Source organism: Echiichthys vipera (assembly GCF_963691815.1).
Source record: "Echiichthys vipera genome assembly, chromosome: X".
Taxonomy (NCBI): Eukaryota; Metazoa; Chordata; class Actinopteri; order Perciformes; family Trachinidae; genus Echiichthys; species Echiichthys vipera.
This window is the reverse complement of record NC_139825.1, coordinates 14,798,425-14,811,801: the sequence shown is the minus strand read 5'-3', so window position 1 is coordinate 14,811,801 and position 13,377 is coordinate 14,798,425. Positions and strand designations below refer to the sequence as shown.

The 13,377-nt window shown below is 42.1% G+C and overlaps 1 protein-coding gene across 1 annotated transcript in view; it reads left to right on the top strand.

Annotated features, from left to right (window-relative positions):
• The first annotated feature begins 1,422 nt into the window (after positions 1-1,422).
• magi3b (membrane associated guanylate kinase, WW and PDZ domain containing 3b) overlaps positions 1,423-13,377 on the top strand; it is a 152,172-nt gene continuing 140,217 nt past the window's right edge. The window contains exon 1 of the mRNA XM_083938869.1: positions 1,423-2,276. Coding sequence (XP_083794995.1) covers positions 1,970-2,276 — 307 coding nt within the window. The 5' untranslated portion in view covers positions 1,423-1,969. The remainder of the gene's footprint in view (positions 2,277-13,377) is intronic.

Here is a 13,377-nt window from a genome sequence, read left to right as displayed (position 1 = left end):
GATTTAAAAGGCCAAGCCATCTATAATCTGGATTTAGTCATGTCAAGCCAACACAAAGCCAGCTAATATGGGCCCTAAAAAACTGTTGGTCCATAATCAGTCTTGATGTTAAGAAAAAGATCTATTTTTAGAAGTCCCTCCTACATAAATCCAGTAGAGAATCCCAGGAAACATTAGATGCAAATGGAGTCTGACTGTGTCTGCCATCTGCCTTTTAAAGTCCCCGGTTTGTTTGGATTCCTGCTCCACTACCAGGTCCCCATCAAAGACATGATAGCATTGTTAATCATTCTCTACAAAGTGATGAATTATTCAGCAAGGTGTCCAGGGTGGCAACTCTGTATTTAAACACAGACTTCTAATGCATCACACCCAGAGAACAGAAACTACTGCTGATTCAAAAATACTACAGAATGTGTCCTCCATGCTTCCAGTTATAAAGTTAATTAACTCGACTACATGGCGCTGGCATATGGCCGTCCTGTGAGTAAACATGCCCAAATTATCAAAATCCATCATGCTGTATTGGAAGGCGAAAGCAAACTGTGAATTAGTCATAGCGTGCTGTAAAACACAACTAGTAATCTCTGATACTGAGTGACATTTAATTAACTTCCAAAACGACATATAAACACTTCAGTTTTGCATCATCTTGAAACCAACATTACATAAAGAAAAAGGAGCTGTTATATTTCATAAATCTGTTGACACGTAGACTTGCTTGATATACCGTATACGGTGTGATGATAATGTAATCATGAACACAGGCTACTCTGAGCATTTTCTGCAGAAACAACTGGAAAACAAAGCCCTAGATGCAATTCGAGTGATAATTAACAGTTAAATCATCCTCTTAAATGTCATGCATGGATAAATGCAGATGAATGCAATTAAGCGTGATGGCATGTAGGTATGCATGTGTAAATCTAAGGGTGGGAGGAACTGGAGCAGTAAATTGTTCTGATCTCTTTGAGTATGTCAGTAGGTGGCGCTGTGGAGACACCAATTATTATGTCATCCTCAAGAATACTTACTTCAATGTAGAAACTAAGAGTCATAATTAGGTGTGATTTGTTCTGCACGGTTAATGTTAGAATTACATGCACTTCGTGTTATGTGTTACACGTATTCCAACTAATATTCTAGATGAGTCCCGGGAACGTTTTATTGCAGATAAACATTGTTGCTGCATATTTTAGACTGACTAAAATGAAAATACACCGAAGTGAACATTACTGGACTCATACAGTCTGTTTTAATTTTTTTATTTAGTACCAAAACACACCGGAGGATGGAGCCAACGTGAGCGTTTACAAAATACTGCTGCTGAGCGTAAAAAGGGGCGTTTCGGAGCTGGGCAACATCTCTCTTGGCGGTGCCAGGTGTGTTCAAACCTGTAGCAGACTATCGCTCGCAGATGTCTGTCGGCTCAGTCACCATGGGCTGGAACTCAACTGCATAAACCGCCAACCGGTGATCGTCGCCGCACGTCTATGTTGAACCTGCCCAGGTATGAAGGATTTCTCGTTGACGCACTACATTTCCGCGACAGACACTCCATAATCTACCGCCGAGTGAGTAAAACAGTAACTGTTTACATTTTTGTTTTGACTACTTGGCGTCGGGAGGCTCCTCCGGAGACGAAGCGAAGCGCGGATATGGCTCCAGAGTAGCGATGGAGAGCGTGAGACCTGAATTTCTCCCCTTTTAACCAGCTTGCTGATATCAACTCTCTTGTTTTACGCACAAGCAGCGCTTTGAATTATTGCAACCCAGGCAACTGGGCGCACACCGGATTCACGGGGTGAAAATCACCCTCGTTAATGTCAGGAAGATGAAATACCCAGCAGCGGGTCTGGAGAAGAACTCGGGAGGGTTTATTAGGCCGCGCCACTTCGCGTTCATCTAACAACAGCAGACCGAGGCGACTGCAACCACTTAGATCGTTAGTTTCGTGAAGGGAGAAGCCATGTCCAGAACACTGAAGAAGAAGAAACACTGGTCCAGTAAAGTGGTGGAGTGCGCGGTGTCATGGGGGAACCTGGGGGACTTTGGCTCCGTGGTGGAGGTCCTGGGAGGAGCAGAGCTGGGACAGTTCCCCTACCTGGGCCAGATGAAGCTGGACGTGCTGGTGTGTCACATCGGCAAGCTGCCATATTACGGGGACGTTTTGCTGGAGGTGAACGGGACGCCCGTCAGTGGACTTACAAACCGTGACACCCTGGCTGTCATACGCCACTTTCGGGAGCCGATTCGCTTGAAGACGGTGAAACCAGGTGCGTGCCATGCTTTTGCTTTTCCGACCGCTGCTGCCACTGTCACCTGAGCTCTGTTTGTAAGATGAACGTTTTGATATGTGGCATCCACCAAAAACAGCCCTCGTAATGATCACACACATACACACAGTCATGTAGAGAAACATAGGCACATATTAGTCCATGATCATCATCTCAACACAATCATCCATATTCAATATTAATGTATACTGTAGAGTCATCCTTACCGACTCCCCCCTCATATAACTTTACATGCCTCCCTGTGATATATGAATTTATACATGTTGGCTAAAGTTGACGAAAAACTAGACTGCATAATAGAAATGTGAATAAAGTGAGTTTAGCTGTGCCTACCCACCACTCTACATCCCCGTATACTTCCCAAAGGACATCCCAGACTTCTGCTGTAAACCTCCTGTTCCATATCATCTAATTGGCCAATTCTCTTACCACTTTCTCAGGGAGATCGAATACTGATAATGGCAATAATGGCATGTAGCCCAGTAGGAGCCTTTCTTGTCTAAGTGCACTCACATGCATAGAAAAAAGTGCTAATTACATCCTCCATTATTCAGGGTACCTTGCTGCCCATTGGCCAGAGTTGTTCGCTGTGTTCAATTAAATTTTATTTACAGTGCCAAATCATAACAAAAGTTATCCCAGGACACTTTACAGAGTAGGTATAGACCACACTCTATGACTTATTTATGATTTACATAGACCCAACAATTCACCCGTAGAGTACGGTGGCAACGAAAACCTTCCCTATAACAGGCAGGAACGTCAGACAAACCCAGCTCTGTGGAGGACGGACATCTGTCTGCACCAGTTGGAGAGGAAGAGAAGGAGGGAGATAGAGAGAAAAGATGGACAGATGGACAAAGACAGACACAAAGACAGAGACCGACACACTTCCAGTAACTATAATAATATCTAGAGTTCCCTGTTATCTGACCGTTCCACATCCAGCTTTCCAAGGATGCAGGCTGCGGCATCCAAACACTCTGATAAGGATATCTAATAGCTGTGATGGCTTGGTGAGGCTGCTGCTGTACTGTGCTGGTTCTGACCCAGGCTGAGGTACTCAGGTGAAGGGTTGTGCTGGCTCTGGAGAGAACGGTTGTGTGTTTCCAGTGAGGCAGATGACCTTATTTTGTATGTTGGGGCTGGAATGTCTAAACATCAACTCAGACTGTATCAGGCTCAGGCTGTATGTGTGCACATGCCTACTTATGGTGTGCAAGCATGTGTAGCCTTTCCACGAGTTTGATTTTAATTTATCTTTATCTTTTATGAGAAAACAAGAGATGAAAGGAAAAGTGTGTGTGTGTGTGTGTGTGTGTGTGTGTGTGTGTGTGTGTGTGTGTGTGTGTGTGTGTGTGTGTGTGTGTGTGTGTGTGTGTGTGTGTGTGTGTGTGTGTGTGTGTGTGTGTGTGTGTGTGTGTGTGTGTGTGTGTGTGTGTGTGTGTGTGTGTGTGTGTGTGTGTGTGTGTGTGTGTGTGTGTGTGTGTGTGTGTGTGTGTGTGTGTGTGTGTGTGTGTGTGTGTGTGTGTGTGTGTGTGTGTGTGTGTGTGTGTGTGTGTGTGTGTGTGTGTGTGTGTGTGTGTGTGTGTGTGTGTGTGTGTGTGTGTGTGTGTGTGTTGGCTCTACACTCCCCAGAGCTCCTAACACCACACTCTCTGCCCCACTAACCAAGGATGATTAATAAAAGGCATGGAGGAAAAGGAGAGAAAGAGACACACAGAAACAGAGGGAGAGAGAGAATCATGGGGAGAGAGGCATAAAGAGAGATGGGGAGAAAATTGTCTCTGCCTTTGGCTCCAGGCTTAACTCCCACGCTAGGTTCTTTTTTCTCCTGAAAGCTCAAAGAGAAGTAATGGGTGGCAAAGATGGCAAAATTCCTCATCACCTTTTCCTCCACTGTCACCTGTCTGGCCTAAATGTCCACATTCTGCTCCAGTCATATGTAATGTTACAGCCAGCATGGATCAGCTGCTCTTACCTCCCCCTGGCATCAGGATGCAGATGGGGTTGTTATATTGTATGATCACATACGTATTGTGCAAGTGTGTACGCCTGCGCTGTGTGTATACATTCCTGTGTGGTAGCCTCATGTTTAATTCACACCTCTTGCATAATTGAGTTAGCGAGTGGATTTTCTCCACGCTGACAGAGGCAGTGGGCCTAGAGGATCAGCTGTCAGCAGGAAGCCCGGGAATCTGTGATGACATGACGGCGACTGGCAGCGACGGACAGGCTCTCTGGGTCTTTACCAGATGTTCCCCCATGCTCTCTTCCAAGATCCTCTTGTGCTCTGCCTGCCTTACCCTCTGGAGCTGATGTGCTTCCCGTGCTGCTCCTGCTGCTGATGGCTGGGGAGGAGCCAGGACAGAAGAAATGGAGAGTGTGTGCAGAGATGCAAAAGCAGAAATGGGGATTTGAGGCGTGGATGGAAAGAGACAGGATGTGAGATGCAAGTCTCTATGGAGGCTATTATCTATCTTAGCCATTGATCGAAAGGAATCTGAGCTGAAAGAGTTGCACACAGCACTCCACTTACTTTTCTGCTGCTTCTGGGGCATCATATACTCTCTAGGGGCTGCCAAGAGGCTTCTCTCACATGCGTACATCCTCACATGCAACCTTTTTTACTGTTTGAAATGAAGAGGATTTTACACCAAGCTTACACCAATATTTCACAATATACCATGAGGTGAATGTGCTCATTTTCTTGGCATCTTTGATTAAGCTGGGAGATGCCTCTATTAAAAGCTATGTAGCTATGCGCTCGGTACGGGAATCTATTTCTGCCGCTACCCTCAGATAAGGATCCGAAACGATGCCTGATGAAAGGGTTCATGAATGGAATCCCAGAATTCTTTTTTTCCGCTGCTCAAGTTATTTTCTGCCGAGCCTCCTATATGTTACTGTTGCTTCAATCACTGTGCAATCAAAACATACGTACAACCTGTATCCATTTTTATGCAGCTGAATGGATGATGACTCTGACATCAAATGAATAATTTCTCAGTGCACACACTGGAGCCAGTGAAGCAAGCTTTCTATTGTCTTTTCCAAGATTAATAGTGTGAATGTATGAAACTCGTGTTTATAAGCCCTCTCTTTAAAGTTGATGCACCCTGCTTCCACAGCTCATCCTGTCTCAGTAGGACAATTGGAACTGGTTTAAGATATTTAATACGCCATGAAACGGTAGTCACCAGATTGCAGGTATGGTTAAATATGATGATAATTAATGGAAATACCCGAAACACCTTCGGGCTGTGGGAAAAACAGCATTTTTATTGGAAGATGATAGTAATTTTAACTTCATTGATTTAATTGTTGGTGTGATAATGAGAACATATTAAGTCTGCAGAGTGCCATAATTCATCTCTTTCTGGAAGCTACCAAGGCTTTAGAGGCAGATTCTGCTTTTAATTACCTTTTGAAATTTGAAGTCACATTGCATAACTTAGGTTGTATAAAGCAGCAGTGGAATCTGCAATTAATAAGAACTTGTTGTTTACTCCTGATTACATTTTGAGTTGCCTGCTGTGTCTCACACACCATCATATTTTCCATTACCTGCTTATCATGCCAATGAAGAAGAATACAGTGTCATGAGCACCTAAGCCCCTGTATCAAACTGCAATAGTGTGTGTGGGTTAATCACATTAATGCAGCTCTCATATCAGGAAGTGCCTCTCAATGGAATCATCCTCTTGACAGGTGCTTCTTTGTCACTGCAAAGAGATTTGTAGTCATCTGCAAAAAAAAAAAAAAAGGGAATGAGAGTGGGAATATAGCAGCTCAGAGAGCCTGGTCAAATAACCAAAGGCATCTGTTCTGAATTATATTTATTAAGCAAGTTAAAGTGATTTTGATTGTTTGTTTTTTTAATGCAGATTCAATAAGACATCAGGTATATTTTTTTTTTGCTAAGATCTGTTCAGGCTCGGGCACTGATCCTGCTGCTTAAGCATTGGATCATTGACTGCTTGGTGCTTATGTAGCTACTTTTGAGCATCTTGTGATGAATGCACTGTTGCCTAGTTTGCACGTTACTGTATGTTGTTGACAATTGTCTTGACATTGCTTTTTTAGGCTAGGCATTCCTGGAAAAAAACATTCTTAATCTCATTGGTGACATCTGGTAAGATAAAGGCTAAATGAAGAAATAGAGACGTAGATAAAATGATTACTGTACACTTACTGTAGTGAATTCTCATGTGCCTCATTAATAATTTACAATGCAGGTAACACAGAGTATGCAACTGAAAGTTGGCAAACCTCTACTCGACACTTATATGAAACATAAGCAGAATATTGCATCAGGCACTCCTCTGCTGGTGTAACTATTGAAACACCACATCTCTGATGTCCCCCAACTGTATATGGCAGAGCTTAAAGGACCGTATGGGTGTTTTTTTGCACGTTTCAATCCACTAAATGCAAATTTGTATAATCTATATTACTGCTGATCGTGTTCTAAAGCATACTGTAGTTTTTTAGATTGCTCAATATGTTTTCCTACCTTCCAGGTCTCCACTGTTTTCAGTTAATTTCACTACAATAATGGAAATCACCCAGCAGAAACCTTCATAAATATATATATATATATATATATATATATATATATATATATATATAGTGTGCTCTAAGCAGGTGCTGGTGATTTGACAGTTTTGATACTTAACCCCTACCAGTGTTTTAGATGAGAAGCACAGTAGCAAACACTTGATCACAAGCCCACCTGTTTTGTTAACACAGCCAGGCCACTGGCATGTCACCACACTCATCAGCCAACAAGGGGTTGTTTGTGCTGCACAGGGACACTTGAGCAAGACTGTCAAACCGTAAATGCAAGGCGGTTGCCACGGCACCAGAGCATGACAATTAGTAGAAGTGTTGTTCTGTCGCTGAATGTTTTCAGCTTTGTAACCTTGCCTCAATGTCTCACTAACTTCCATTGCTGTCTCTCTGCACGATCCCTTTCCGACTCACTTGGAATGAGAGAGATATTATGCTGTGAGGGTGAATTAGATCTTTTGGTGAATATCGTCATTCTTGTGATGACTTTGATGCATTGTGATCACATATTTTTCCATACCCAAAATATGTGAGGCCCTAATCCAATTTAAAAATATATTTTGTCTCGATAGGCCGCAGATTTTTTTAAATACTAAATTCTAATAGGTGGAAAGAAGGATATGTCTTTTTTCTGTCCTTCTTATTTCTTTCTTTGTCACCACTCTGTGCTTTTTGTATCTGTTTGGCCTTTTACTATATCACTATATCAAAGCATTTTGTTGATAAACAGCTTGTTTGTCCTCTGTGACTTCCATCAGGCACCCCCCCCCCATACACACACACACACACAGACTTACACATCTAGAAGGTCACAATGTCCATCTTGACACATAATTTGAATTAAAAATAATCATATTTTCCCCAAAGATCTAAAAGAAATATACTGATTCCCAGGACATTACATTACATTTTGGTTCTTGTGAAAGAGTTTCTGACATATTACATGAGCAAAGCTGAAAGAGTCAATGTATTGAATTTCATCAAATGCGTTCAAACAACTCTTACTTTTGTTAACAGTGAGATATCAAGACTCTGTACCAGCATTAATTACTTTTTCTTTTTGCAGTGTAATACTGCACCCGTTTCCTCTAACGTTGTTGTAAAGCATAGCTGCCAACATCCCGTAGCATCCCATGAGAGCTCTTTCTCTCATGCCTTACAGTGTGTTTGAGGTAGGTATGAAATGTATGTGCAGTTTTGCTTCATGGATGTCGGTGAGGCTTATATTCAATAATATAGAGGGGGGTAGAATAGCTGGCAAACCCATGATTTCTAGTTGATTTCAGCACATTGCAAACAACCCATCTTTAGACTTGAATTATGAATTGCATTTTCTGATAAGCATTAACTTCTTTTTGTCGTACACCATGTCTTTCTGTAATCACATCAGTTTGTCACTGCTGAATTCTGCAAACAAACAACAAAAAAAGGGTGGTTAAACTGAGAGTAAATGGGTTTATCCTCCGTACCCCTGTTGATATTGTCTGCACTGAAAGATAATCCTTTATGTCATTTAGCCTAAGGCCACCTATAGAAAGAAATGTTTTTAGCATATAAAAAAAAAGCATATACATATTACTGTGATCACATGCCCAGGGAGCTGAGAATGGTGGACACAGGTTTACATGGCCAATTATGGGAAGTTTCATCTTCAACATGGGATAATGAATAATAATAATGAATAAAGCTGTAATGCATACGTATACAATTTGGGTGTCTATAGTATGTTGCATTTTCTGTTTATTTATTTATTCATTTATTTTTATTTTTTATTTTTTTTATCATTAAGAGGTTCTTGGGGACTCCAGTTCCTCGGCCTTCAGTCGCTGTTCCGCCAGTTTCAGTCACGTTGTGCCTGTTAGCGCTCATGTTGCAATATAATGACTAATACTAATTCTGTCCCAATAAATATGTATTTATTATAGGGTCATAAAATCATTTATTGCATAGTTAGTTGTTTATAGGGCTTTAGCAATGGAGGCAAATTAGCAGTTGGGGTGGATTTCACTGCGACTAAATAGATGAGGAATAATGGCAATAGAAGGTGGTTATTTTTGCTTTGACCTGCATCCTATTTGCCATCATAACCCACTGTTCTTTCTGCCTGCTTTGTGGAGAGCTTTGCTTTTCTCTGTTCCTGTCTGCCAATAACTATGGCTTTGAGATATCTGCCGTATTTTCTACCTGTCATTCATCACTCTTTTCTGTGTGTGCGTATCCATGTAGTGGTTGTTCGGATACAGGGCATACAACCCCCGTAGTATCATCAAAATGGATTTAGTCGTATCACTTTGTCCCCCTGGATACCAGAGAAACCCCTAAATATGTAATCAGCAAAATAGGATCATAACAGGAGCCCAAAAATCCCCAAAAGATGTCTCCATGTGATGTAGCTACAATCTGAAAATACAAGTGTTTATCCCTAATGTGATTTTTCTTTCTGCTCTTTTACTGCTGTCTTGCTCCAGAGTGTCAGTCACATCCTGTATATGTGAAACTGAATTGGGGAGGGTGTGTGTATGTTTTTTTTTTTGTTTTGTTTTTTGTGAGTCGTCTTTTGGTTGAGCATTGTCTCTGTCATTGTTTGACAGAAGATTGGAGGGGACGGCTGGTGAGGAGTCACTGCATCTGCGGTCTGAGAGTTTTGTTTATTTTACCACGGGCACAGCAACCATATGGCAGCTGACTGACCCAGCACTGTCATGAAGGACGTAATCTTTATGCAACAATGATTGCTACACGCCAAAGCCTCTCCACTCCCTCAGCTGCGTTCAGCAATTGCACATTTGGCCAGCGTGTGCGCGCGCGTGTGTGTGTGTGTGTGTGTGTGTGTGTGTGTGTGTGCGCGCGTGTGCGTGCGTGCGTGTGTGCGTGTGTGTGTGTGTGTGTGCATTTTGAACAATGCATCTACTTGATTATGAAGGTGACACAGGCAACACAGGCTGTTCACAACAACACAAGTCCTGTTAATGTACTATAAATGGAGAGCTGTAATGCTTACGGTCTCTTTTACATGCACAAACACGCATCAGCACATTAATCTGTCTCTTTCACAGCATGCACATGGTTACACGCCATAGTCCCTCCCTCATTTGCGTTCAGCGATTGCACATTTGGCCAGTATGTCACTTCCCACTTTCCTGTTATCCAGATGTGCATCATCCTCCAACTGGTGTTTATCACTGCAAGATAGGAGCTCAGGTCACATCTAGACAGCTCACAGGTAATGGGCCTTGACATCTGAATTAGTCTGCTCTTTCAAAGGGTGATTAGCAAGCAGCTTAGGATTCTATGTGGCTGTTGATAGGCAGACATAAACAGGCAGGGGCAATGGGCCTGTGGGGGTGCTGCCTCTCTGTGGTTCATGATGGGAGGCTTGCCAGTAATACAGCTCATCATGAAGTGGTCACGGTGTGGTTTTGCAGAGGGTGGGATGGAGGGGGTAACTGGGGTGGTGGGATTATCTGTTTGCACTGGGGATTTAGCTACTTGAAGCACATCATTTTCATTACCTAATATTGCAGTGTGAATATCAAATTTTATACCAACATCTTTTTCCGGTCTCTGTGTTTTGCCTTTTTGACTGGCTGGCCCAGCTGTTCCGCTCAACCCTTCCCCAGCTCTTTTATTATTCCTTGGCTGTGTGATTCTCTGTGTGCTTGTGGCGGCAGGGGAACGGCTGGCTTTGTAGAATCTTAATAGCGGTGAGCTAGCGCCAAGCTTTCCATTCGCCTCTTGCTGTAGGTGTGTCACTGAATGCCAATGAGACATTAGGGTCAAGGCAGGATGGATCAAGCCAGGCTGTGGCAGGCAGGATCTGAGTGGCTGTAGAGCCCTTTACCGGGTGAGAAGCCTGTATGTCTGCTCCAAGAGGCTGCACAGCAAGATGTGCTCTGTGTCTCAGGGTTATCTCAGCGTAGCTAATGGCGAGGATGCGCCCTCTCTTGTGCTTTTCTGTCAAGAGGGAGATAATCTAAATGCATTCTGTTTGACTTTGACTTTGACTTTACGCTGCTCGCTGTATAACGTACTGCCGCAGAAAGTGAGGCTGTTAGATCAAACCTGTTGGATTCTGATTCTATAATGACACAATGATAAATGACACTGAAGAGGCTATGCTAAAGCTACAGAGGTGTTCTAGTTGATAATATTTTTCTCTTCTCTCTTCTTCCCTGGGGGGGAGGGGGTGGAAGAGAGTGTGTTCTATCACATCTTGAACAATGCATCTACTTAATTATGAAGGTGACAAAGGCAACACAGGCTGTTCGGAACAGCACAGGTCCTGTTAATGTACTATAAATGGAGGGCTGTGATGCTTACACTCTCTTGCACACGCACACACACACACACACACACACACACACACACACATACATACATGCGCGTATCAGCACATTAATCTCACTATTTCGCAGCATGCACATGGTTCTCCACATGACGCAGATGTTGCTAACAGCGCGATGGAATGATGAGTGGATGCAGAAGCCTCCGTCACCCAGTCACTGCCTAATCTGATTACAGACGGCTTCACACAGTCGTCCCGACTGATGAAGGGAGGGCATCAGGGAATGGACAGATGGACGAGCCATGGTTGTTAACAGCTGTGGTTAACTCTGTTGTGTAATATACAGTTGTGGTGTTCAGAAAGAGGAAGGCGTGTGATGGCATTCCACTGCATTATATAGAAACTATCACCGGGGCTGTGAAACAGTTTTGAAGCATTTGTTATATACTGTAGAATCCATTCTATATATATCCATTTGTCGGTATAAATGTAACATCTGTCAGATGCTGTTGTCTAATATCCAACCTTTCTCTTACTTCAAACTTTGCATTACTGAACCATTAAAAAATAAATACATTTTCCATAATACACCCAGGCAGTAGGTTTTGGCAATTGTCTGTATTTCCATTTACAGAGAGAGTTTATTTCATATTGCATTATAGCATGTTTCACCATTGATTAATTAAACTAAACTAAATCAAAAAGCAGAGTGGCTCATGCTGATAACATCATATCCATAGCGTCTCTAGTAGGGTTAGGCAATATGTTAGTCTCCCTCAGCCCAGCCACTGGAGAGATCAGATAAATTCTTGCAGGTGTGTGTGCGGCAGCAGTGGCGATCACCCCTGTCAGGTGAGAGATATGTTTGAGTTTGTTTCATTAATAAATAAGCAAAATAAACTCAAAAGCTGTCTAGAAAAAAAGACACATTCTTAAATTTATTTTCCCAACCAAAATAAACCAAATATACAAGCATACACCTTCTGGATTCAAGTTTCTCTCTTTCACTGAACAGATGTTAGCTTCATTGCCTTCTGAACTCATGAAAACACACTTCACTCAAACTGGACAGAAGCAAATGAAACTCACCAAAACTGTCTTTTTTAAGACTTTCAACTGTTTCGACAATCAACAACTTTGGTTTGGACAAATAAAAAAACCTTAATTCACAGAATACGGTGGTAATATATGCTGGCTGTAAATGCAGTTTTTCCCATTCTGTCTGCAGTGTGTCAGCCATAGCCTGTTCTTCCAAGGGAACATTGGCAAAATAAAGTTATAACAATATCCTAAAGATCTCCCAAAAGTATTGCAACCAAGTCGATAGATTTGTCCAATCACCCTATTCTTTAGCTGGTGCTGGGGGAGCTCACTGTCAGACTTGAAATAACTAGTCGATCACCCTGGCACACTTATTGAGATTGTTAAACAATTCATAAATAGATTTTCCCCTTGTCACACAACAAATAGAAGAGAGACAGACTGCACTAGCTGCAACATGTTTTCAATATGGCCCCCAATAAAGAAATCTATTTAAAGGGGAACCAAGCACATTTTCAAGATTCATACATCTTATATCTATGGTAAAATATTGGTGAGCATCTCAACAACTCAAATCCAAAAACCAGAGTACTAAAACTCTACTTTTTTTACATCATCAAGTAAACAGTGGGACTGCTCCATAAACAATGAATTGTGAAAGATGTTACAGATGACACTGAGAGCACCCAGGGGAATGTTCTGAGTATATGGGGACATTTTCTGTTTCAGAACTGACAACATTACAACAAAATAAAGCTCATTTGGGTATAAAAAAAGAAAGATGGCAAACAACAAATCAGTCTCCCATTCATCGTCTACGGAGCAGCTCCAGACTTTATACTTGATGAGAGCACAAGTTTGAGACTTCCTTCTCTGGTATTTGGTTTTAAGAGAGAGAAGCTCATCTTCACATATTGATTTATCTTTCCAAGGCCATGGCAATAATGTATTAGAATTCTTAAATTAGGTGGTGCTCCCCTTTAAAAGCTAACAATCCTTTGACTATTACTTCAATCTGCTCACTTGCTAACTGCTGTAATAGTACTATAATGCTAATAATACCTGCAACTCATGCATTTCATGAGAAAACTCATCTGCTAGCACTCCGCACAGCCTTCTTGATGGCTTTTTGAGCAAATACTGTAAACGTGTTTGGGCCTCAAACTTGCACTCAAATGTGGA